General features: G+C 39.4%; 1 protein-coding gene across 1 annotated transcript in view; it reads right to left on the reverse strand.

The window, feature by feature from the left end:
• The window catches only part of TULP4 (TUB like protein 4), a 64,471-nt gene extending 41,916 nt beyond the window's left edge, over window positions 1–22,555 (reverse strand). Inside the window, exon 1 of the mRNA XM_014057588.2 lies at window positions 21,389–22,555. Coding sequence (XP_013913063.2) covers window positions 21,389–21,640 — 252 coding nt within the window. The 5' untranslated portion in view covers window positions 21,641–22,555. The remainder of the gene's footprint in view (window positions 1–21,388) is intronic.
• Window positions 22,556–27,220: the final 4,665 nt, after the last annotated feature.

The raw sequence follows: 27,220 nt of genomic DNA on the forward strand, positions 1-27,220 counted from the left end.
ATTGTTTATTATAACTTTGGAAATACTGTTGAATAAGATACGGGGCCTAGGCGGTCTAAAAGGGATTAAAATTAGACAGCAAGAATATAGAGTCCGTGCATTTGCGGATGATCTGGTTATAATATTGGAACAACCACAGGAAACTAGTAGGGTATTATTGAATACGATCAATCAATATGGTCAAGTCTCGGGATTTAAAATAAATCTAGGAAAAACCAAAATAATAGCTATAAATATGACTATCAAACAGAAGGAAGAACTGGGGGCGATGCTAAGATGTGAGGTAGTTTAAAAAGTTAAATATCTTGGAGTTAATATTTTAATCTCAAATGGGAAATTATACAAGTATAATTATGAATCACTTTGGCATAGTACACAGTTGGAGTTGAAAAGGTGGGAAAAACTGCATTTGTCCTTGCTGGGTAGAATAGCGGCAGTAAAAATGAACATTTTACCAAAATTTTTATTTCTTTTTCAAATGTTACCAATACTTAAAAGAGATGCGAATCTTTTAGAATGGCAGAAGGGTATCAATAAATTTGTGTGGGCAGGAAAGAAGCCGAGGGTAAAGATGAAAATAATGCAAGATGCACGTGAAAGAGGAGGATTGAAATTACCTAACTTAAAATTATACTATGACGCAGTGGCATTATCTGCAATTAGTGATTGGATTCATCTAACTAATGACAGAATTTTGAATATCGAGGGATATGACTTGTTATATGGTTGGCATGCTTACTTGTTATTTAACAAAAAAACGGATAAGAAATTTAAAAATCACATCTTAAGAAATGCTTTATTGAGGGTTTGGAAAAAATATCAACATAAATTAAATGATAAAGTGCCCATGTGGGCAATTCCTAGACATGCAATTGAAAATATGAATGTAGAACAAAAACACGATAGAACCACCTATAGACAACTTCTTATCTCAGAAAGAGGGGTGATGGAACTAAAATCTTTAGAGGTACTTAAAGAAGAGAAGGTAGTTCAAACGTGGTTTCAGTATGGTCAATTACAGGCTAGGTGGAAAATAGATCAAAAAATTGGCTTTGTAAAAGTTGAGGATAACTTGTTTAAACAAATAAGAGATCAAAGCTCAATGCATATAAAGAGGATATATAATGTATTAGTACAGATGGATTCTGAAACGGAACTGATTAAGGATTGTATGATAAAATGGGCTCAGAATATCGAGGAACCAATAATGCTTGAAACATGGGAAAGAATCTGGGTAAGAAATGTGAAATTTACACAAGCACAAAACTTGAGAGAAAATTTTTATAAGATGTTTTATAGATGGCACCTAGATCCTAAAAAGCTTGCCTCTATGTATCCAAATGTTCAACCTAAATGTTGGAGATGTGGTTCTTGTGATGCTACATATTTTCATATATGGTGGACATGTCGTAATGTCAAGGCATTTTGGATAAAAATATGGTGGATCCTGCAAAACATCTTTAAAAGAAGGATAAAATTTACCCCCCAGTTGTTTTTACTGGGTATATGTATTGATTTTACAGCAGCAGAGACTAATTTGGTTCTGTATTTAATAACGGCAGCAAGACTCTTGGTGGCGCAGTATTGGAAGAAGAAAGATTTACCTACAATTCAAGAATGGACTTTGAAAGTTATGAACTTAGCCGAAATGGCCAAAATCTCTGCATATCTCAAAGAACATTCAAACGAGAGATATAAACGAGACTGGAAAAAATGGATTGATTACATAAAAAGTAAATATGGGACTAAGAAACTCCAGATAGCTTATGCTTAGTATCAGTAATAATTTAAATTGTTTAAAATTTGGATAACAGTAAGAAGCTGAGTTCAATGTAGAGATATTTTAGACTGTGATTGTTCAAAAGTTATACCACGTATGGTCTTTGGGAAGTCGGGGGGAGGGAAGGGAGGTGGGGATTTAGAGGGAGGGGGGAGGGGGGAAATACAATATGTGTTAAATTCCATGATTGTATTTGTATACTGTGGCTTTTCAATGTTAGTGCGAAAATAGAACAAACCGAATATACTGGAAGGTAATAGATACCGAAGGAAAGAGTCGAGTGAAAGAAGAAGGAGGGTGGAGAGGGTGAGAGAGAGGAGGAGGAGAAGGGAGGGAGGGAATGGAGAGGGTGTGATAGGGTCAAGGTTAAAAGAAGGGGAGGGGAAGTAGGCGCAGAGGGGTGTGTGAGAAGGAAGAATGAAAGTTGGAGGGGGTTGAAAGAGGGTGTATGGCGGGTCAAGGTGGTATACTGGGTTTGTATTGTAGAGGGCATTTTCTATATGCCCTGATTAAGCACAGTGAATATGTGATTGTATAGAATGAAAACATAATAAAAAAAAATAAAAAAAAAAACATCCCTCAAAAGTCAAATAAACACTCAATCCACATTGCCTGGTGTCTTCAAACTCCACCGTCCATTCTCAGCAGGAGCAGCCTCTGTTCCCACGGGAAAGGAGGACACCTAGCCAAAACAATCTTCACTATCTATTTGTTCCTTCCCCCCACCTTAAGAATGCGGCTGCGGCGAGCCTGAAAATCCCCTTACATGGTAGAGAGAAAGGAGGAGGAATAAATGAGTATAATACAGAGCTAAATAAAATGGCTACACGTATGTCAAATTTGGGCACGATACTAGTACACCACAATGGTTTACTGAATCTCAAAGAAACAAAACTGATCTACAAGAAAAACCAAATGAAGAATGGAAAAAAGTCATGGCAAGGCAAAGCATTACCCGGCCAGTACGTTAAAAAATAAATACGCTAGCAGGCAAATAAAATAACAACATCTGGGAATGGCTAAGAGGAGAGTTGAAGAATGAGACAGAGAGGGCTAACTCTGGATAGACAAGATTGTGCTGCAGTGGCGCAATGGTTAGAGTGCAGTACTGCAGGCTACTTCTGCTGATCACTGGCTGCCAGCACTTTGGCAGATCGAATCTCATCAGGCTCAAGGTTGACTCAGCCTTCCATCCTTCTGAGGTGGGTAAAATGAAGACCCAGATTGTTGAGGGCAATATTTCTGACTCTGTAAACTGCTTAGAGAGGGATGTAAAGCACTAGGAAGCAGTAAGTGCTATTGCTATTGTGCCTTAAGAACAAATGCATACTAAGCCAGAACTGAGAAAGTAGCAAAAGACAGCAAATGCTGCCTCTACAAAGAAGCTGAAAAAACCGTGGACCACAAGGTTAGCTGCTGCAAGGGGATTACACATACTGACTACAAGCAACAGCATGACAAAATAATAACAGTGGTGCACTGTAATATCTGCAAAAAATATCACTTGCTTCTCCACCTCCCAAAAATGGAAGATATGCTTCACATTGCTGTAACAAAGCTCTCATATCTGCTGAAAAATTAAAAACAGGCTGTTCTTTTAAGGCTAGAGGCACAAATCATACAAAAGATTTCTGCATGGTCCCCCAATGGACTAATTGGGAGACCCTATTGTTTTGAAGGAGTAGAATCATATTAATGGATAAATAAAATCAACTTCAAGTCAAGTTCAGCTCTTGATGACATATACAGACTTTTCCAAATAAGTATCTTGATGTAATATGGACGTGCTTTGCAAAGTGGTGCTATCTGACACATGTTGATCTTAGGAGAATAAAAGAGAAAGAATGACAGTGTATTTCTCAGATAAAATTAGTTGACTTATAGCTTTTAGTTACTCTGTAAATCAATTCTTCACTATAACCCTTCTTTGTTTGGGTACCAACTCTTAAAAATAGAACAATATATTTTGACTTTCCTACTGGGCCAACAAATTTCACCTAGTTCCTGCAGATGTGATAGGATTAAAACTTTTACACACACACACACACACACACACACACACACACACACACACACACACACACACACTTCAGCAAGGCCAGTGATTGGAGATGACAGGAGTTGATAGCCTAACATCAAGGACCTACAACTGAAAAACACTGGCCTAAGCTAACTTTGCCCTAAAGTCTAATCATGAAAAACTGAAGTCTGAGTGATCAAAATAATTCAAAATTTATGATTTACAATTAATACAGGAGCATTTTTCAAAAAGAAAAGCAATAATTGTCTGAAATATTACATGGTGAAATTTAAAATTCAAATCATGACAGGCACTATTATAAAAGAGAGATTTCCCTTTCCCTGTTACATGTCCCTGAGAATGGCTCTTGGAGAAAGGATTTGCGAGAAACGTTGGAGTTCCGTCTTAAAGTCGAGTATAATGCCTTTGTTTTCTAAATAAATAAATTCATTTTTATGCATGCACATACAATCAATTGATTAGTATGCTAAAACTAACCAATTCAATTGATCAAAATTCCTTTAAATCAGTTCCCCAACCTTTCCAGCTTTGCAGACTGCCCGGGGGGGGGGGAGTAAAGAGGAGATGCTAACATGTGAGTGGTGGTGAAGTGCACGCAGCTCCATTTGCGCGAACGGCAGACATACACGGCCACCACTCAAACAAATGGAGTGTGTGCACCTGTGCTTGCCTACTGTTTGTGCAAATGGGGATCAGCGCACATGTGCTTGCCTGCCACTTCCACGGCCTGGTTCCAAAAGGTTCAAGGCCCTTAGTGGGCCATGGGCTGGGGACCCCTACTTTAAATAATGAAAAAGCCAACTAACCACCTAATGTAAATAAATAGGAGATGAATTTTTATGACTATCATGCTGCTTCCCAAACTCTATAGAACAATGGTTCTCAACCTGTGGTCCATGGGCCCCATGTGTGTGTGTGTGTGTGCTGTAATGTCATCATAAGGGGCTCAGGAAGGCTTGAAGAAATGTTATGATTTAAATATTGAATTATGTCTTGGTGGTTTATGGCCATGGTCCATGCCCACAAAAGACACTTAAAGAGGGTCTAAAGGTTGAGACGCGGTGGGTCAGTGGCTAAGGCGCTGGGCTTGTCGATCAGAAAGGTTGGCAGTTCAGCGGTTCAAATCCCTAGCACTGAGTAACGGCATGAGCTCCCATTAATTGTCCCAGCTTCTGCCAACCTAGCAGTACAAAAGCACATAAAAATGCAAGTAGAAAAATATTGACCATTTTGGTGGGAAGGAAACAGTGTTCCGTGTGCCTTTGGCGTTTAGTCATGCCGGCCACATGACCACCGAAACGTCTTTGGACAGCACTGGTTCTTTGGCTTTGAAACGGAGATGAGCACCACCCCCTAGAGTCGGGAACGACTAGCATGTATGTGCGAGGGGAACCTTTGCCTTTTAAAGGTTGAGAACCATTGGTATAGAACATGTATTCTCTTGATAGCCCCCCACAAATAGGCAAAGCAAAGCAGTTAAATTGATTCTAGATAAACTTTCAAATATGTAATTTTTCATCTGAAAAGATCTCGTTCTCTTCTGAGTAATTTTCTTTTTGCTTTCTGTTTTTGTAAATCTAGTATTAAATGCAAGAGTCATATTCTTCATCTTGAAAATGAGGTAACTACCATATGGCTGCTTACTAAGCTATAATTTCCCCCCCTTAAATGTTGACTGAGATTCTGGCAGCTCTTTAACCATTTGATCTAAAATATAAGCAAACAACTTCAGTAATCATCCATCTGGACTTAAAAAAAACCGTGTGTTTTCTAAACCAAATCCTCCATAGCCACATAGAGTAAGTGTGAAGCAAGAGGGTTACAGCTCATCTGATAATCCATTTGAAGAATAGAGAATATTATTGCCCTAAAGAAGTTCCAGGTGACATCTCTGGATCTGGGCCAGCACAGAAGCAGACATATCAGAGATGGCCATCTTGTCATCACTCTTAGCATCCTGAAAATTTCAGAAAAAAATAAAAAACAAGGCAAGGCTATATTATCAGAACCTCAACCAGAACCTGATATCATTATTAAGTAAGCAGATGAGTTAATTAAATCCTTGGAATCCAGGCAAGTACATAGGTAATATGAAGGCAAATTTTCCTTGAATTGAGTTTGCTTCCTAATGATTAAATGAACAGATCCATATGGTTGACAACAATAAAGAAATTATTTACCATTTCCTTCTTCTGGAATTTTTAAAATAATATTTTCCCAGTTTAGCCTGCAATCTTGAGATTTTTCTACTGGTCTCTTACACAAATACTAATCAAGTCTGTCCTGATTTAGTTTTTCAAAATCAGCCACTATTGTGTGCTGTTTTTCCAATCTATTTGTTATAAGTTGTGAGGAGTAAAATATAGGTGTTGATGCCGCCGTGACTGGCCAGCTGGGCAGCGTGAGTCCGGTAGGATGCTGCCGCGGCCGGGTACCAGCATCAAAGGTCTGCCCACCACTGCGTGCTCATAGCCTCCCCCCTAGGAATGGTGAGCCCCAGGCCAGGGCCGGGACTCGACACATACATTTTACTCCTCACAGCTAATAACGGATAGATTGGAAAAACAGCACAGATACAGCAGTTTAATATCTCCCTGTATCCCCAGCTAGTAGGACCTCAGTCAGGAAGACCTTGTTTATTTTAAGCCTAAGAAAGAAAGAAAGAAAAATCTAACCACAGAGCTTCCATATACTGTTCTATGGAAATCTATTCGACCCTTGATTAATTGGTGAAAACTATATCATGGGGATCCTAAATGTCCTTTTGAAGCTGAAGCTCAAATACTTTGGCCACCGAATGGAAATGAAAAAGAGTCACTGGAAAAGACCCTGATGTTGGGAAAGACTGAAGGTAAAAGGAGAAGGGAATGGCAGAGGATGAGATGATTAGACAGCATCACTAATGTAGAGGGCATGAATTTGGGTAAACTCCAAGAGACCGTGGAAGATAGGCGTGCTTGGCGTGTTATGGTCCACGTGATTGCGAAGAGTCAGACTTGACTTAGCAACTGTACAACTACAAATATAATGAGGAAACAATGCATTTTCCAGCCACTTCGTCCTTGGACAGAAACTTAATGCTTTTTGTCCATCTTCACTTTAATCAATTTCCCACATTTCCTTCTGTGATTAGGTCCCTAAATAGTCACAAACTGAAATCCATTGTCCAATAACTAATTTAGCAAGCAAAAGAAAATAACAGTTTCCCACTGTGAGTTAGATGCCACATCATAGTATGAAAACCCTAATGTTTCTTTTGCAAATCAAAGGATAAACAAAGTTGGGCCAACTTATCCTCTGGAGTTACCATTAAATTGACGAGAAAATAAAAACAACAACATAATAGTTCTGCAAAAGTTTTGTTTCCGCCAACACATTTTTCTTTTACTGCGCACTCTACCATATCTCATTTGTAATTATTGGCAACATGAACGGATATAATTTGTCAATTTCTCATACTGAAAATTATATGTGAAATGTATAATTATTCATCACAACACTTAGCTTCCTAGCCTTGTGAGCAAATGCAGAAAATAAGAAAACCAATGAAGAAAATTAATGCTTGTCTTTGCAATGGATTAGAATCTGCATTTGATCCAAGAGAAGAGGCATGCTTCACCCACTACAGAATGTCATCTGTAGAATCCAGGAGGGCAGTCTTTTCTGTCATGATGCCCACACTGTGGAATATCAATCAGAATAGAGCTGGAAGGGACCTTTGAGGTCTTTTAATCCAGCCCCCTGCTCAAGCAGGAGTCCCTATATCATTTCAGACAAGTGAGTGTCCAGTCTCTTTTTCAAAACTTCCAGTTCTGAGGTACCCACAGCTTCTGAAGGCAAAGCTGTTCCACTGGTCCATTGTTCTCACTGTCAGGAAGTTTCTTCTTAATTCCAGGTTGCTTCTCTCCTTGATTAGTTCTCATGCATTGTTTCTTGTCCTACCCCTCTGGTGCTTTGGAAAATAAGTTGACCCCCTCTTCTTTGTGGCAGCCTCTCAAATACTGGAATTCTGCTATCATGTCCCCCAGTCCATCTTTTCTCTACACTAGCCAAACCCAAATCATTCCCCCCACCCCACCCCAGGATGTCAAATTAGACACAATCCTACTAGCCTTTTGCAAAGTGTTAAAAACATGGTTGTGCCACCATGGAAGTGTAATGAAAACCGTAAAAGGGTTTCATAGAGGGTAATTTTTTAAAAAAACTCCAGTTGTGGATATTGTTAACTTAATTATATTTTTATATTTTTAATATGGTTTGATTGCCTTTTTAAATAGTTGTAAGCAACCCAGAGGCTCTCTAAATTGTACAAAGAAATAAATGGAAGATAATTTTTACTTAGAGAGCTTTATCTCAATCCTATAATATGGACAAAAGTCAGTTCAGCCATAACACAGAGTTGCATTGGATTCAATTCCAAAAAGGATTGGACTATGTGGGGCTGTAAACATAGTATATCTCTCTGCAAAACACCACTCACACCTTTTCCGAAGAATATGCGGCAACACTAAAAAGTAAACATGCAGCTGCTTTAAAGATTTGCAAACATGCAGATGCTATGTTTCTGCTCTCGAATGTGCCATGGCAAATTATTTTGAATAATGGGTAATCCTCAGATTATAGCAGCAATGGCGGCCAGGATTGCAGTTGCTAAGTGACATGGTTATAAAATGTGATATCACATGCCTGCATCACAATGGGAATTCTGACAGTCCCGATTGCTGCCATAACCCAGAGCTGTGTGGGTCATTAAGCAAGAAGTGGTGGGAGTCAAAGGTAAAAGGTGCTGAAGGCAGGTAGGGAAAGGGCTTCAGAGGCCCTGCAGCACATGAGTCAAGGGAGGCTGGGGAGGACTGGAGACGTAATGCGGTCTGTGTGTGAGTCAAGAGAGGCTAGAGGAGAGCTTTGGAGAGCCAAAGAAGGCTGCATGCGGGCAGGAGGTGTGCTGCAGGTGGGAGCAACTTACTAGAGTGACTTGCAAATCTCACAGCCTGTAATGTATTCTCCACTCACTTTGCTTGTGGGAAAGCAGCAGGGTAGGTCACAAGTGGTGGATCATGTGATCCAGGGGGTGGGTTCTGGTTGGCGTTACTGCTGGTTTGCTCGTGCGCGCGTTGGATGCTTGCTGTGCTCGCATGCACAATTCAATGGAAATTGTTCTGCACATGCGCAGAACTAAAAAAAAAGATGGTGATGACCGGGGAATTGGTTCAGAGGCGTGTCCAGCCTGGGTCGCTGATGGTTCTGCGACCCAGGCCGGCATACCACTACCGGTTTGACCGAACCGGTAGGAATTCACTTCTGATGTGATCTTAGCTCCCTGTGCTATAATTGCGAGCCAGGCACCTAAATATCCAGATTTTGATTACATGATAGCAAGGATGCTGTGAAGGCTGGAACTTCAGAAACCAGCCATACATCCTTTTTTTTCCAGCCCCACCATTGCTTTGAATGGTTGCTGAGCAAATGAACATAAGCCAAGGACCACCTGTATGTGTACACAGCTGTAAAAGGGGTTGACATCCACAAAATCAAACAATTTCTCTAGAAAAATTTACACATTTATCCCCTTCGTTTTTGCAGTCCTCATTGCTATCCTCCTCTTTGTAAAAGGAAACAGGAACTGCTTGGTTAACAAATCACATATCTCTCCATAAGAAATCATATCCATATTTTAACATTTCTGTCACCAGCTATTCTCGCACCCTTGCTATTTTTAACATTTCACAGTCTTCTGACTTCCTTTTCATCATTTTTATTGGCTACTACAAATTACTGAGTTTGTTCCATCTTCACTTTTCAACATATCACTACTTATTCCCATATAAATGTTTAAAATAGTCCTTTTTACATTATCTCGCTTCGGTTTCATTCCAAATCATTTCATCACTTTTATTATTACTTCCATTCACCCTGCTGGTACTTGCTTAATTCTCTTCACACTCTTCCCCAACAATGTGCTATTCCCCCTGCCACAGTTCTGCATTTCCTCTGCCTCTTTTAAGCTTAACCATTCCTTGATTGCTTTGATTAAACCCTTTGCAATCTTCTTTTCCTGTACATTGAATCTTTCATTGTGTTTTGCAGCATTCATTCTTTTTTATACATTTATTTTCTTTATTCATTGATGGTGATGTCAAGAAGATGATCTTTTCACCTGCATCATCTGGACCACGTTTTTGGCTTTTCATAAAGGACAGAGCTTCCTTATCTTTTTTCTTCAAAGAGCTCAAATACATCTTTAACAAGAAAAGAAATTGGCTCATGACTGAGCAACTTTGGCTCATGAATGGTGTAGGAGGTTAGCACCCACCCCTCTCCTAGGAAAATGAGATATTTTAGGAAATATTAAAAGTGCAGAATATTCCCCTAAAAGGGAGACAAAAACTCATCCTCCCCCACTTTTGTCACATTGAGGCATGGACCAGTCTATTCTACATAACAAACATCTACCTCTTTCAGGCAGAGCCATAGTAGGAATTGCCCAAAGCCCTTTCATTACATCATCACCCAGCAAGGCTCAACCAAGCTTGGGACTCAGGACAACCTACAGAGTTGCCCCGGCATATCCCCATGGGAGTCTGACAACCAATCAGAATACAAGCTCAAATTCAAATTTGCAGAGAGACGGCATAAAACCGAGGTATTCTCAGCATCTCTTCCCTTTTTGCCCAGCATCTCAAGCCATGTGATCCTGTTCATCAATAAATCTTCTTTCCAAACAACTTCCATGAATCCTTTGTCTTTCTCCCCACTTGGAACTGAACCTATAGGGACATTTCTTCCAACAATGGATAATCAAATGCCACCATTTGTTGAATTGCAGAGCTGATCCTAACTGGCCTTGGGCAACAATCCATCTATTTAACGAAAGCAACCCTAATATTTCATTTACCTTGCATGCACTTATATTGATTTTCTTTTTGACTGCCTGTTAGCATTCAACCCCTACTCCTCTTGGTTACCATACACAACAGCTGTTATTGGTTTCTGTTACAACAAGATATTTTGTAAAACAGACGGTAGAATTGCAGAAAATCTGCTAGCATTTTAAAACTGTTTCTGCAATGCCTATTGTTTTCCATTTTTGCAGCAAAATCATTTGTTCAAATTTATTTTTGAAAAAAACAAACAAGTTGCTAGGCCATTACATCAGCACAGCCCCACTTAAGCAACTAAGTTTATATAAGACCATTCCACCATCAGAAATAAGACACTCCGTAACCTTCATAAATGCTGTATTCAGTACTCAGGTTAGCTACTTTGCCCAAATTAAAAAAAAGATCAATAAAATAAATGTAAGATGTTTTATAAGAACTTATGATTTAATTGATCAGTACCATACCCCTTGATCAGGATATTAATTGGACTTGAAGAGGACTTAAAAATTTAAGGATTCCTAGATGTCAGCATACTATTGAGAGATAGCAGTTCTGTTAAAACTCTGCCTGTAAAACTTTGAGAAGAACAAAAACTACATTAATTGCATGGTAAACCTGTGAACACTGTCAAAACATTTGTAAATATGTAGATATAGTTTTATGTCAGACATCATAAAACTGGCCAGTGCTAGATATTTACAAATATGCTGTTAGAGAATGATTCTTTTTTAAAAATGAAATATTAAGATTAACTGGTTTATTATCTCAATCGCCAGCACTGAGGCAGAAACAAATTAATTATGAATAAACATCCCTAATAGATGGCTGTTTTACCCCATAATTTTCATTTTAACTGACAATGGTTTTCTAGCCTTCCTCAGAAAAATATTACACATTAAGACTTCATCAAATGAAATAATACTTCAAATCAGACAAAAGATTCCTGTAATCCTAGGATTTTGATTGCTTTTTAATATATTTTATATCAGCCCAATTTTATATACATGTGGTATTTTGAAAATAGAAAGTGACTTTGGTATATTAAAACTATTATATGGTTTGAAGGACAGCACATGCAGTTTTAAGCTAAATAAAGCAATATGATCCCACCTCACCCTTGCCCCTGTTAAAGCTTCAAACCTGACAGAATATTAAATGTCAATTTCATAAGATTATCATTTTTAAGAAATCTGAATTATAATCTGCTAAAAATTTGAACCAGAGCAAATAACAGTAAAACAAAGATTAATTGATGAGGAGAAATGGGGAATATGCTATTTGGCTTTGTCTTGTCTATCCCATCCCAACCTCCCACTGCAGAACTTTGGCAGAGGATGATTTGTTTCAGGATCCCCTAAGCTGAGAACTCTGCACAAAGATAATTCTGAATTGCGTAGAAATTTCTATAAATTCAACTAGCCTCCAACTGTGGAGCCCATGATTTCACTGTATACATGGTAGGAGGCAATAGGATAATATAAAGATATATTTCACTCTCACTCCCATCCTTCTAAAGGTTAAAGTTCCCCTCACACATATATGCTAGTTGTTCCAGACTCTAGGGGGCGGTGCTCATCTCCATTTCAAAGCCGAAGAACCAGCATTGTCCGAAGACATCTCCATGGTCATGTGGCCAGCATGACTAAACGCCAAAAGCACATGGAATGCTGTTACCTACCCACCAAAGTGGTCCCTATTTTTCTACTTGCAATTTTTATGTGCTTTTGAACTGCTAGATTGGCAGAAGCTGGGACAAGTAACGGAAGCTCACTTTGTTACGTGGTGCTATGCATTCGAACCGCCGAATCACCGACCTTTCTGATAGACAAATTCAGCATCTTAAGCCACTGAGCCACCACGTCCAGCTCCTACTAAGCTCCAATTGTATGAGTGCGTCTCTTTTTATGATGATTGAAAGGCTCTTATTTGAATATTGCTTCCTATTGACACCACATGTGGATTGAGTGTTGAATGCCCTCTCTACATAAATTGTTTAATATCTACTTTCCTTCTCACGTGCTGAGGAAACAAAGAAGGATCTCTAAGTTACCCCTTTCCTTTCATTCTTTAAAACTTTTTAAAATGGAATCATGTTTTCAGAGCAGGCTTTTGTCATTTAATTAAAGAAAAAAAGAATGAAAAAGAATCAATAATTCCAGCTCTTCAATCTCCAGGGAAGAAAAACTGACAGTGAAACAAGTTAAAAAGGTATCCAGGAGGTAAATCAAAAGCTATCCATCAATATTCCTTCAACTAGGATTAATTAAAAAAACAAAGTGAGCAGTTAAATTTATCACAAGAAAATACCCATGAAACCAAGTGTGCCATGTGAACACACCTGCAAAAGCCAGCAGCAATTTCAGCTATGCTTGGGGATGATAGGTCTGTACATGCCAAGAAAATTGGAGTCTCTAGAGCAGTGGGTCTCAAGCTTCCTAATGCCGTGACCTTTTAATACAGTTCCTCATGTTGTGGTGACCACCAACCATAAAATTATTTTTTTGTTTTCTGTATTTTTTCAAAAATATGTGTTTTCTGATGGTCTTAGGCGACCCCTGTGAAAGGGTCGTTTGACCCCCAAAGGGGTCACGACCCACATGTTGAGAATCACTGCTCTAGAGGGCTTGATGCTCTCCAAGCCTAGTTGTTTGCTTGCATATACTTCATTGTATCATCATTCTTGCACCAAGAATGTGGGGTTTATTCCCTGTTTATATATAGTAGCTTGCTGTGCCAGTGTTGGTGGGGATGTGATTTTCTTTTTGGTAGTTCCTTAGGTATTCTTTTCTGCTTGATTGTTTGTCTGGTGTTTTAATCCCTGCTTTTCTGGGTGTAGGTTGCTGGGTGTAGGCAATCTTCTGCTTGACAGAAGTTGGGGTAGATAAGAGATCCTCTTCCTTCTGAATTCCATTTCCCGCTGTACATTGTTTGCTGAGTGTCTCTTGGTCCAGAATATGAACAAATCTCTCTTCCTCTCCTCCCTCCCCCCTCCTTCTCTCCCTCTCACACAAACACAACATGCATTGTAATATTTGTATTTTAAAGATGTTTAAATAAATATGGAGCTACGTAAATATGAATGTAGTAGGAGGTGAAGGACTAAGGAATTAATGAAAAGGTTGGAGCAGTGCAGCAATGCTTGTAATAGCTCGGTTTTCTGCTTAGTTTGGCATAAGGCACATTGGGATCAGCCACCCACTTTGAGCTTGGGCTGTAATTGTTGGGATCTGGGAATGGAAGCGGGCATCGGGTAGCCCACTCGGGTAGCATATGGTGAACCATTCTTCTGATTCCTGAATACTTGGGGAAGGAACAATTGAGGACAGTTCTGAGGCCTGCTCTGAAGAGTAAGTGTGGTTATTCAAGTGGCCTTTCATGGGTTGGTGGTAGACTAGGAGACGAATGTGAATGCATGGGTTCTTTGGCCTAGAACAGTGGTTCCCAACCTTTTTTTGGCCATGCTCCACCTAAGCATCTCTAAAATCCTGATGCCCACCATGTGACATATGATTTTTACTTTACTCAAAAAGCGAACTCTACTCACACCGAGGAAGCCTAAAAGGCCATTACCTTGATTTAAACAAGGTTCAAATTTCTCCCATTAAAAATCTAATTGTGCCCCTGTGTGGCCTGGGTCCCACATTGGGAACCACTGGCCTAGAAGAAGACTGAAAGGAGAAGAAAAGGCAGGAAGTAATATTAAGGGCACTCTCTTAGGGTCCTGGAAAGCTCTTAATGACCTCTACCATATTTTGATTGCTCAGATTTGTTTGTTTGTTGTCTCCAGTGCTATTATCTTTTCTTACATTCTGTTGTTCTGTTCATATTTTGGATGTTGCAAGGCATACAGAGTCTTTTGAAATGGGGCAGCTGCAAAAGATCTAATTAGTAATATGCAATGCTTAATATTCTTTTATACAACCAGATTGTGTTGGATGGATTAATTTATCCTGAAGTGTTCCTGCCAAGTCTGCTTTTCAGGTTTTGCATTTCTTTTCATGATATCTCTCCTGAATAAACTTATCTGAATCCTTCTGTTTCTCTATGGTGATAACATTTGGATGTGAATAATTGATATTAGCTTTTGTCCAGTCCAGTAAGACTGGGAATCTTTGTTAAACTAAATAATAACCAAAACAATTTGAAAGTATGTCGCATTATTAATAATATTTCATAGTATTTTTAAACATCTTTTGAGGCAACTTAACAAAATAAGAAAATTGCCCTCCAGATTGTATGCAATAAATCAAAGAATGCACTTCTGCATCTGAAATTGGGGCAGTGTTTTATTTAAAGTGATTGTTTTATTTGGAAGATTTTTAATGTGCCGCACAGTTTTCATATATTAAATCTTAATAAGATTTGTAATGCATTGTTTTAATGCATTTTCCCTGTGGTGAAGTATAACTATGATTTACAGAGAATGAAATATAGGCTCAATTATTTTGTTTGAGTTTTATGATTGAAAAATTAAATAACTTGGGAAAACTTACTACAAATTAGGAGCATTCACTATGGAGATTTAGTGGGCCTATACAGAAGATCTAGTAGGCCTATATCAGTGGTGGGATTCAAATAATTTAACAACTGGTTCTCTGCCCTAATGACCAACTGGGTAGGCGGGGCTCAGTGTTCATGTGACTGAGTGGGCATGGTCAACTCAACATCATTCCGATGGGCGCTTTACCTTAGCTGTTACAATGTAATAAGGGTTTACACTGGAGAGGCAGTTTCTGTAGCAGAGCAATAAAGATAAGGCTAAAAACAACACCAGAATGTTTCCTTCCTGCCTTCCTTACAGGATTAGCCCTGTAAAGTGGGAAAAAACAAAATGGGATTTCTTCCAACAACCAGTTCTCTGAACTGCTTAGAAAGTTAACAACCGGTTCTCCCGAATAGGTGCAAACTGGCTGAATCCCACCACTGGCCTATATCAATGGTGGGATTCCAAATTTTTTACTACTGGTTCTGCGGGTGTGGCTTTGTGGGCATGGCAGGAGAAGGATACTGCAAAATCCCCATTCCTTCCCCACCCCACTAACCTGCTTTCCAGCTCCATACTCCTGATCATGGCAACAAAAAAAGATCAGCTGGGAGACTGGAAAGCAGCAGGGGTGGGGCCAGCCTATCTGCTAGTTCTCCAAACTACTCAAAATTTCCGCTACTGGTTCCCTCTGGCCTATTTGTAAACAGTGGTTTCCTATTAAATAAAGGTTTTTCCAAGTAGCATCACACAGATACTGCATAGATTTAAATTTACTTTTCTACTACACTACTCTACTCTAGCCTCTATCTCTTGAGTTTTTCATTTATACTCTATTAATTTCAAAGATTAAAACAAAAACAAAAAATCTGAAGGAAGTGTACTACATTGGGCATTTTGTCAAAAAAAAAACAACACTAAAACACATAACAGTTAAAATCAATTAAAAAGCAGTTAAGAATAACATTAATAAACAAAGCCAAATCTATTGTTCAGATTTCTTATTCCATTTGCTTTCTATGGGTGAATCTAGATTTTAAATCTGTAAAGTGCAGTTTTTATTCTATTTTATGTTTTAAAATTGGAAAATACCTGCACACAAACGCATAGAGACACATAAACACCAGTCAGCTTGCCACTTTAATATTAAAGAAAACACGTAGCTTTAGAAGTATGGATACACTAATTTACTGTTTTGCGTTAATTCAGCCAAAAGGACATTATAATTTAATAATGTATTGTTTAAGAATCCTGATTTAGTGTTAAATGACAATCCATGGATTAATATATAGAAAGGTTAGGATGTAATAGCCCTGCTTTATTATAGCCAAAGCAGTTAGAATTAAGTTCAATTCCAAATATAGAATACCTAATAGTGATAGAATTGTGCTTCTACAATGCAGAAATATTTAAATGCGAAAAATATATAACTTTTAGAATAGAATAGAGCTGGAAGGGACCTAAGAGATCTTATAGTCCAGTCCCCTGCTCAAGCAGGAGAACCTATACCATTTCAGATAAGTGATTGTCTTGTTGTTGTTAGTTGGGAAGTCATGTCAGACCCATCGTGACCCCCTAGACAACATTCCTCCAGGTCTTCCTGTCCTCTACCTTCCTCCAACGTCCATTTAAGCTCACAGAGATTGCTTCAGAAACTCCATCCAGCCACCTCATTCTCTGTCGTTCCCTTCGTCTTTTGCCCTCAATCTTTCCCAGCATTAAGCTCTTCTCCAGTGAGTCCTTCCTTCTCATTAGGTGACCAAAGTAAGTGACTATCTAGTCTCTTCTTAAAAACCTCCAGTGATGGAGCAGCCACGATTTCTGAAGGCAAGTTATTCCATTGGTTCGTTGTCCTCACTTACCACGGTAAGTCAGGTGAACATTGAGTTCTTAACTATTCAAGTGATGTATTATAATGTAAGTCAGTTTAATTAAGGCAATATATATTCCATATAACGTAGATGAGAGATTCAGCTTTCATACTAAACTTTCACCTATGGGACATTATGGTCAACTTTATTCTTCCATGTTTGCCATTAAATGGCAAGATATAGTTTAGCCAAATCACTTATTAAGGGACGTATTTCAAAACAGGTTACACATAACAGAGAGACCACAGATTTCCAACTAATTAGACCTCACTAGCTCTCTCCAGGATCTCATTGTCTCCTGCAGAAATGAATGCCAAGTCATGGCTGCAGAAATCAATTTCAGCAAATGAACAGAAGTTAAAAGCAAATTAGTTCTTCTGTTTTACTCAGCACACTGACAACTTTGGTTTAATTCCTGAAAATAGAAAATATGCTGCACCCAGACAGGAGTCACTGGGAAGACATATGCCTAACCTCACACTACATTTTACTCTGACAGATTGATTTTCTAGGCACACAGAACTCAACAAAAACTGTGGTTAAGTTGTGGGAAATGGCATATTAAAAAACAAATGCGTATTCCTCCCCCCACTCTCCAAAGCTAAGAAAATTGCCACAGTCTTGCTATGATTAACAACTATAAAACTTGCTTATTATATTTCTTACAGGGCATGATTAATATGAAATCAATATTACATTGGAACACAAACAGTTCAGGCTCTATATCCAATGCAATTCTCATCCCAAGGCAATCCTCAGTATGGTGCTTCTTGACCTACTCCCCCGCCCTTCTTCCTAACCTTAGATGTAAACAATATCTATTTTATTTATCATGCAATACCCTTAATGAGCCACCTGTCAGTTTTGGAAGCCATTTTTTCTTTCTTTTTTTAGCCTGGGAAATTGGGAGGGGTTTTTTATGTTGGAGCAGTAGAAACTTAGCCATAACAACATTGTTTACTCTGAAAGTCAAGGACACTTGCCTGTACCTGGATGGAGGCAACTACCTGGAGACTGTATCCAGTTGAATGAGAAGATTGGATTGGACCATGTATGAACTTGTGGATGTGAGGCAGGGTTGTGAACTTTCAACTGGGTGGGGAAAACCTGGAAGCTTTCAGATTCGAGTTTTCTCAGATGTGCCAACATGACATCTCTAATAAAGTGGAACTTTGAGGAATTTGTTGCCTTGTAGTTTTATTTCATTGGGGGTGTTTTTTGGAACCCTGACATTAACCCGAATCTCGACACCACCATTTAACTTACCTTCATTCTCAACCTTCCTTACCAAATTTCTCATAACATTCTCCCTATAAATTGAATTCATATCCCTCACCATTTAAATTAATATCCCTCACCATTTAGTCAAATTTCAGGGTTCTCAACTGTTACGCATCTCATCTTTCCAAGTGCAGGACATGATTCTCACAACAATAGACACAGACCAGGCTCTTTAATAATAATGGCAGAATATTCTAGCTAGAGGTCACAGTTTGCCACTTTCCCAGAAGTCTGAAAATTCAAAGGGGCTCTAACAGATTACTCAGCTTCTCCAGAAGAAATGGATAGATTTAGTATCAATTACATATAACTGCCCACATGGTTTTTGTTTCCTACTAAAGAAATATCTAAGTGTTAGGCCTGCAGTCATATTCCTTGCTGGATCTTTGGCCTACTACACTCTCTAATATTTTACTATACTTTTTCTTTAGTGGGGAATTGAGAGGGGGAATAGTAAGGAGTAGAATGTGTTGTCAAAATAAAAAAAACTCCTTTCTAGAAGCCCAAGATCATCTTTTGTCTCTACACCTCTGAGCCTGACCAGAACTGGATGGGTGGAACTACCAGCGTGGCAGTGGAAGATTGGACCATGTGATGGACTTGAGGGTGTGGGGCAGTGGTGGGATCCAGCCGGCTCGCACCTATTCGGGAGAACTGGCTGTTAACTTTCTAAGCAGTTCGGAGAACCGGTTGTTGGAAGAAATCTCCTTTTGGTTTTTTCCCCACTTTACAGGGCTAATCCCGTAAGCAAGGCAGGAAGGAAATATTCTGGTGTTGTTTCTAGCCTAATCTTTATTGCCCTGCTTACAGAAACTGCCTCTCCTGTTGACTCTGTTACATTGTAACAGCTAAGGTGAAGCGCCCATCGAGTGACATTGAGTTGGCCACGCCCACCCAGTCACATGACCACTAAGCCATGCCTACCCAGCTGGTCATTAGGGGAGAGAACCGGTGGTTAAATTATTTGAATCCCACCACTGGTGTGGGGGCAAGATCATGAACTTTCAACTGGGTGGGGAAAAAACAGGACGCTCAGATTCAGGTTTCTACAAATGAACCAACATGTCTCTCTTAATAAATTGGAAGTTTGAGGAAAGCTCTGCCTTGGACTCGGATTTAATTTTGGATTATATTTGGAACGCTGACACTAAGCATTATTCTAATAGGGAAGAACTTCACCAGTGTTATCCATGGTTCTGGATAACAGAAGTGACTGGACTACAATTTGACATACTTATTTTGATTGCCTTCTGTTTACTTCTTCATCCACATTTAAGATTCTCTCTTTCTAAATGTGATTCTTCGCAAGAAATTTTTAAGCAATCCAAGCAGCCATGTTTTTTGTTTTTGTTTTTTGTTTTGCCTTTAAAAAAGGAAGAAGCAAGCTGCAATTTTAACAGAAGTCACAGTGGGGATGTAAGACCAAAGGTCCAGATGGAAGGAAGCAAGTTAAAATCTGACAAATATAAAAAGAAGCTTCTCAAAATTATCTGAAAATTGCCTGCTGGTAGTGTGCTGTCCTTTGGCCATTTCTGCAACCTACATATTCAAATGTCACATTGTACAGTTACAACTCATTCATATTAATAAAATGTGTTTGTGTCATGGTCAGTCTTCCATCAGAAGCAACCATCATCTTATATACATATATAATAAAGACGATCACCTTCTTACATGCAGTTTTGTCAACAAACAACAAGCTTCACATTTTCTTCCCCTCTTCTGCATCTCAAGTTTTAAACAAACTAGAATTCTGCTTAGGCAAAAATATTTGATATGACTGAGAGAAAAGGAGAAGGTGAGCATATACCTGTTTTTTTTACACAGTGAAAAGCAATGCTTCCCATTATGTCTGGGCAAGGTCTATAGTCCTATATAAACTAAAAACTCTAAGTCAACCATATGTATAAATCACATCTACTTACCGGTATATAACAATATATTTTTATTTATAGCAGTTTTCCATCTAGCTATCCTTGAGATTTGCTATGATATCAACTCACAGAATTCTTAGAAATTCTACTCTGAACATATCTGAATGTTGAACATATCTGGAATGGTTGATTTAAGGCAAAAAGCAAACATATCCAACATAACTTCCTCTTCCTATTATTCCAACAACAACAACCTTGTGAGTTGGGCTGAGAGAGGGTGACTAAGAAGATCAAATGGCTGGCTTTCGTACCTAAGGCAGGACTAGAATGTATGGTCTCCCACTTTCTTGTCTGGTGTCTTAGAATTACAATCTTGAGTTCCATCGTATCAAGTTTCAATAATACTAACCATATCATATTTGCTTGTTGCTTTTGTACTAGGGTTTTAAAATCTCTCTGCTTGTTCTCCATCCTCTAGCCACTGGTGTACAGGCATCTGAACCTTTTAGCATTGTTCTTAGGTTTACCTGCTGTATCTCCTGGTAAGCCCCCTTCCTTCAAAAAACTTTCTTGATGTTGTAAAGTTTACTGCCTTCAATGCACTGCCTTCAACCATACTTTTAGTTCAAAGGTACAAAATATAAATAAAGACACACATGCATTCCCTATTGTCTTAAAAACAAAATATCCTTACTTGAAAACCAACCAAGTTTCATTCATTGTTGCCTCTTCCTTTAACGTACTTTTTAGTAGTTCAAGCAACAGCTTCTTGCAATATTTACAGTGGACATTTGCTTTGCATTTTCAGTCAAATTGTTGCAAAAATTTGTGATAGTTATTTTAAAGAAGCCAACTCCAGAAACTAGGTTTTGAAATAATAACAATTACTCTAATGTTAATCATAGTTTAACTTTTCAGCCAGCAGTCTTCAAAGGAAAAAAAATCAAAAGTTATAATGCCTAAAAATATAGGAGTAGAAATAGCGCAGCATACCCACCCCATTTAATTGTACTTGATAAATCTTAACAGATGAACACAGCCAAAGAAAATCTACAACCCATGTAACTATCTTAACAGACTTCCAAGTAGTGTCTTTTATCTACTTATTGTGTTTATATGCTTTGATGATACTGTTCTATTTCCTATATTGAACATTAGCAATTGAGAGTTTACTCACCTCACTGTTGTGGCCTCTTAAATTGAAGTTGATTCGCTGGGGTGTGTTTCTGTCCTTTCTACAGTGGCTGGAAGTGAAGGTAACACCCACTACTCCCCTGCCATTTCCTGTGGCCAACCAGCCTTCCTCGTAATATCGCCTCCGGCATACAGGTTTCTCCTTTTCACTTTTTGGAACCCTGCCTTTCCATGAGAGGCAGAGGATGTTGGAATCGCTGAAGAGAACAGGCCCATGTTCCACTGCTGCATACATGCTTTGTTGTATTTTTCCCTTTTGACATAAGAAAAAGTACTATGTCTAGTGCAGCAAATATGAATAAATCTCTTTGTGGTTGTACTTTCTATCGATAGGACCAAAAGTCTTAAGACAGATCAGAATCGACGGGGAGAAGAAGCAGAAGAGAAGATCAGTTTTTATAAATATCCACCAAATGCATAGTGAAAAATTTCCTTATAAAAGATGATGACGGTTGGCTAAGAAAATGTAACACTTAAAAAAATGAAAATCGGTCAGATTCATCTTGATTTGGAGTCAGTGGAGTGAGGGGGCCACTTGTCCTTTGGAGAAACAGCTACTGCAGAAGAGGCGCTCCGAGAAATGGTGAACCGTCTTTTTGTTCAATTGGATAGAACCACCATGCGGCCTGAGATTTTCAGTATAGCATTACGCAATTCCAGAGACAAAAGTTTGCAGAAGGGAAGGTTTTCAAGTAACTTAAGGCTTTAAAAAGGTTTCCTCCTGTCGGACTTGCAAACTTGGAGCATATTCATTTATCTTTCTCCAAATCTACCCTCTGGCATGTTATTCCCACAAGACCAAAATATCTGCTGCTAAAGCTGAGAAAGATTGCATAAAGGGGAGAATAAAGGCACACAGACTGTGCAAGACCACAAGCCAGAATTCAGCGCAGTTAACAACGTGCCAGGCCAGATGGGAAAAAAGCCCTTTCTAAACTCAGCTGCTGACTGTTCCACCCAGACCGTTTGCAATCCGACGGAAGTCCCATTTCTTCGGCAGCCGGTGGCATTCTTGCCGCTTCCACAGATGACCCAATTTATTACGCTGCCTTGCCTGCTTCTTCACAAATTGTTGCCGCACACAGGCGTAAAAGCAAAAGTGTCTTTTCATTTAGCAGGTGGTTTTCTTTTAAAACTTTAAAAAACCTTTCTGAAGGTTTTAAAGCAAGAAAGTTCGCCTGGGTGACTTATGAAGCCTTCTCCAAAATAACTGGGCTGTTGACTTTCCCCTTTTGCTGGAAAGTCTATATCCTCAATGCTAAAATATGAATCAGAATTAAAAGCAGGTTGAGTATTTTAGTTACGGAACAAGTGTGTTGGGAAGAAAAGGCAAAATGGCTAATTGGGAATAAGCGTCGTCTAATTAAAAAAAACTCCAATTTTTCTTTTGTTGTGCTGTTGCCCACATTGCTTCCTTGGTACTTCAACAGGCTCCTTCCTTACTGGACACTTCTTTAGAGCTCAAATGCATAATTCTAACCAATACATTTGTGGCAGTGGAGTGTATTTTTAAAGTGTTCCAAAAGCTTTGAGTACTATTGATGATCAAATATTTATTTGTATTTGTACCATGTTAACAAGGAACAGAGAAGGAAAAATAGCAAGCTCCATTGTCAAGCTTAATGCAAGCGTGAACACCGAAGGTCAATGTCGAGAGCGTTCCCATTACCCCTTAGCTTGTTCTTCTTTAATCATTATTGTAAAATTATTTGTCACTCCTTAATTGGCAAATGTATTAAATCCAAGTGACTCCAATTCTAATACAGCAAAAGACGTGATCATTTCACATAATTCCTCCTTTGGGAATGACAATATCACTCTATTTCCTGCTCAAATATTATCACTTTCTTACATGTTCTGGTGCCATTTACTCTGTTCAGAGACTGTTTAGCTCTGTTTGCTTTTTGCACTTTTCTTTTTCTTCACTTGTTGCAGATAATTTGGGAGGCTGACCACTAGCAGCAGATGGTACTTCATGGATTTTTGGTCCTCATGCTGTTAGGTTGCTATGCTGGTGCTTGCAATAACTTTCAGAAATTGCAAAAATTTTGCAGTTTGCAACAACCGATTTGTATGGCTGTAGCAATATGTTTGTGGCTGTGTATAAGAACCCACAAACAGACACATATGTTATTATAATCACACCTTCAATTTGGCAATTGGACTATATCTGGCTTCACCATTTAACTATGGCAGTTGTCATGACTCACTCAAAGTCAAGATTCTCTGGATGCTTTCAATTCTGCAAAACAAAATAAAATAAAATTACATGTCTGTCAAAATATCAGGGGAGAATGCCAATCTAGTAAGTCCTTGATTAATCATATTCACAGGCATGGTGTACATTTATGATTTTTGTGAATCCAAATATTTTATATTGATTTCAAAATATGGCTAAACTCCCCCCCCCCCAAAAAAGAGCATAAATTTGTTTTTTGGGTAAGGAAAGATGGACGGAGTATGATTAAGTAGTGAAGAAAGTGAAATATAACCACCTTTAAGATATTTTTAGGCCCAAGACATACAGCATTTGAGAAAGGTCAAAAGACCCTGGTTTTGCCTTTTCTTCCAACCCTTCCTAATACATTTGAGCAATAGCTATCACAAAATGCATCATTAGCTCCCCAAATATTAAAAGCATTTCCATATTATTTGAATTTAAACATAATATTGGAAAATCGAGCAAGCTATTATTTAGATGCAATATTAGTAGCTTCCACTACTCAGTTTTTATTACAGCAAATGCATTTGGCATTAGATGATAATAATATCCTTTTGTATTTAATTCTAAATACATCAAAAAGAAATAAGATGGGTTAATAAACACAGAATGGGGGAATAGAATAGGGAAAGAAAAAAAGGAAAGGAAGAGTTTGTTTTCAAAAGTGAAAAAAAATCATCAATTTTTGTGCTGATCCTAGAATATGCGTGTGTGTGTGTGTGTGTATGTTTTACACACACACACACACACACACATGCACACACCAGTAACCTCTGGAATAGTCTATGTGTCAGACTTGGAAGCTATCTTTTACAGTGGGCCTCAAGCCTGCCACTTATTCAAACATATTCTACTGTGGGAAACTGGGAGGGGGGATTGTATGGAGCATGGGAGATGTGTAGCCATAATAACATTCTTTCACAGAGTATCAAGGTTGTTTTGTCCCTGCACCTGGACTGACCGGGATGGGAGGAATCTTCCTTTGTGACAGTGGCTGATTGGACATGTGATGGACATGTGGGTGCTGGGGCAGGGTCTTGAACTTTCAACTGGGTGGGGAAAACCTGGAAGCTTCAAATTCAGGCTTTCCCAGATGTGCCAACATGGCTTTTCTAATAAATTGGAACTTTAAGGAAACTCTAGCCTCAGACTTTTATTTTTTAGAGGATGCTATTTGGAACCCTGACACCATATAAATCCAAAATTCTATAAATAGAGAATTTGTCGTTTCTAGCAGCAACTGTTGCATAAAATACAAAATCTCCCTTGACTGCTTTGAAACAAGAACGTCTGCGCTGTTCCAGAACTATGTACTCTTCCCAAAATGCAGTACAAATAATTATACTGTAGCAAGGTGAGGTTAAAGAATTTATTTTCTACTGGAGGGCAAACTCTCACCTAGATACTTAGAACTTCCTACCTAATGAAGACACCTCAAAGCAAGCACAAATATATAAAGGGCAAAAATATTAGGCAATGAGCTGTTGTTTTTGTCAAGACATCACTGGTTTGATAAAGGTCCTATGTGAACTGGACATGCTGTGCCAAACCAGGTGCAGCTGGAAGAGGAGTTTGCAGATAAAGACCTGCAGAAGCAAGCAGGATCTAAAAGAGAGGTATGCAGAGCAGATAGAAAAGACAGCACAATTCAGAAAAGACAGACCAGATATTAGCAATAGCATTTAGACTTCTGCACCGCTTCACAGTGCTTTACAGCCTTCTCTAAGAGGTTTAGAGTCAGCATATTGCCCCCAACAATCTGGGTTAGTCAGAACAGCTTGACAGAGTGCTACAATTACAAGAAGTTTGTGGCATTCATGTTTTTCCCTGTTTCCTTTCTTCTCCCTATGCTAAAGGCAAGCCCACAATATAAAAGTACTGAAGCTATATCAAAATTGTGATAAGGAACACTAGTGTGAATCAGGAAAGGGGGGAGCAAGACGGTTAAGAAACTGTATAAAGCTTGATGTAGAGATGTCGGTATAATTTGTTAAGCTAAGACCACTGACTGTATATATTAGAAATATATATTAGAAATAAACACAAATTGTTTACCTAAAAGTACTCTACCAAATAAACATCCCTATAATTTAGAGAACAGTGTACAAGTCTGGAAAACCCCTGTCCCTTATCCCAACACATGCATGTGCACCAGTGGTGGGTTTCAAAAAATTTTAGAACCTCTTCTGTAGGTGTGGCCTGCTTTGTGGGAGTGGCTTGCTGGCCATGTGACTGGGTGGGAGTGGCTTGCCAGCCATGTGACCGAGTGGGAGCGGCTTGCCAGCCATGTCACTGGGTGGGAGTTGCTTGCCAGCAATGTCACTGAGTGGGAGTTGCTTGCCAGCCATGTGACTGGGTGGCCCTGGCCAACTTGTAAAATGTGGTGAAACTCACTTAACAAAGCTCTTGCTTAGCAACCAAAATATTGACTCAGAAACTCTGGCATTTGTAGTATACAAGTCTTAAAGCTGTCATGTTACAAGACCCTTGCACCCCTAACCCTTTAAAAAAAAACCAGCGGTGTTCAATCTTGACAGCTTTAAGACTTGTAGACTTCAACTCCCAGAATTCCTCCTCTCGCTCTTCATCTTGTTGATGTGCGGTTAGGTGGAGAGAGGGAGCTGGAACCGGTTCTAAATGGCACTGTAGATTTGTGGAACCTCTTCTATAGAAGAGGTTACAACTGGCAGGAACCCACCCCTGATGTGCAGCTCGGTACCAGCCGAGATGCCGGGGGAAGGTCTTGATCGGATTTTATGGAGCGAGTTTCAACTTGTCGCTCCTGAGGAAGTGGACAAGGCCATGGGTGCGGTGAGTGCCTCCACCTGTTTACTGGACCCGTGTCCCTCCTGGCTGGTTTCGTCCAGCAGGGAGGTGACACGTGGCTGGCTCCAGAGGATTGTTAACACCTCTCTTCGGGAGGGATCCTTCCCGCACCCTCTAAAGGATGCGGTGGTGAGACCCCTCCTTAAGAAACCTTCCCTGGATCCAGCCATCTTGAACAACTATCGCCCAGTCTCCAACCTCCCATTTGTAGGGAAGGTTGTTGAGAAGGTGGTGGCCTTTCAACTCCGACGGACCTTGGATGAAACAGATTATCTGGATCCCTTTCAGTCGGGTTTCAGGCCTGGTTACGGCACCGAAACTGCTTTGGTCGCGCTGATCGATGATCTCTGGCGGGCCAGGGATAGAGGACATTCCTCTATCCTAATGCTTCTTGACCTCTCATGGTATCCTTCTGTGACGGTTACGGGAGGTGGGAGTGGGAGGCACTGTCTTAAGGTGGTTCTCCTCCTACCTCTCAGACAGGTCGCAGTCGGTGTTGGTTGGGGGACAGAGATCGACCCCTAGGCCCCTCAAATATGAGGTGCTGCAGGGTTCGGTCCTGTCCCCCCTCCTATTTAACATCTACATGAAGCCACTGGGTGAGATCATAAGCCGGCATGGGATTAAATATCATCAGTATGCGGACGATACTCAATTGTATCTGTCAGCCCCGTGCCAACTCAGTGAAGCAGTTGAAGTGATGTGCCAGTACCTGGAGGCTGTCAGTGTCTGGATGGGAGCGAACAAGCTTGCACTCAATCGAGACAA

Source organism: Thamnophis sirtalis, unplaced genomic scaffold (assembly GCF_051295495.1).
Source record: "Thamnophis sirtalis isolate CommonGarterSnake01/CBP01778 unplaced genomic scaffold, rThaSir2_p1.2 scaffold_6, whole genome shotgun sequence".
Lineage (NCBI taxonomy): Eukaryota > Metazoa > Chordata > Lepidosauria > Squamata > Natricidae > Thamnophis > Thamnophis sirtalis.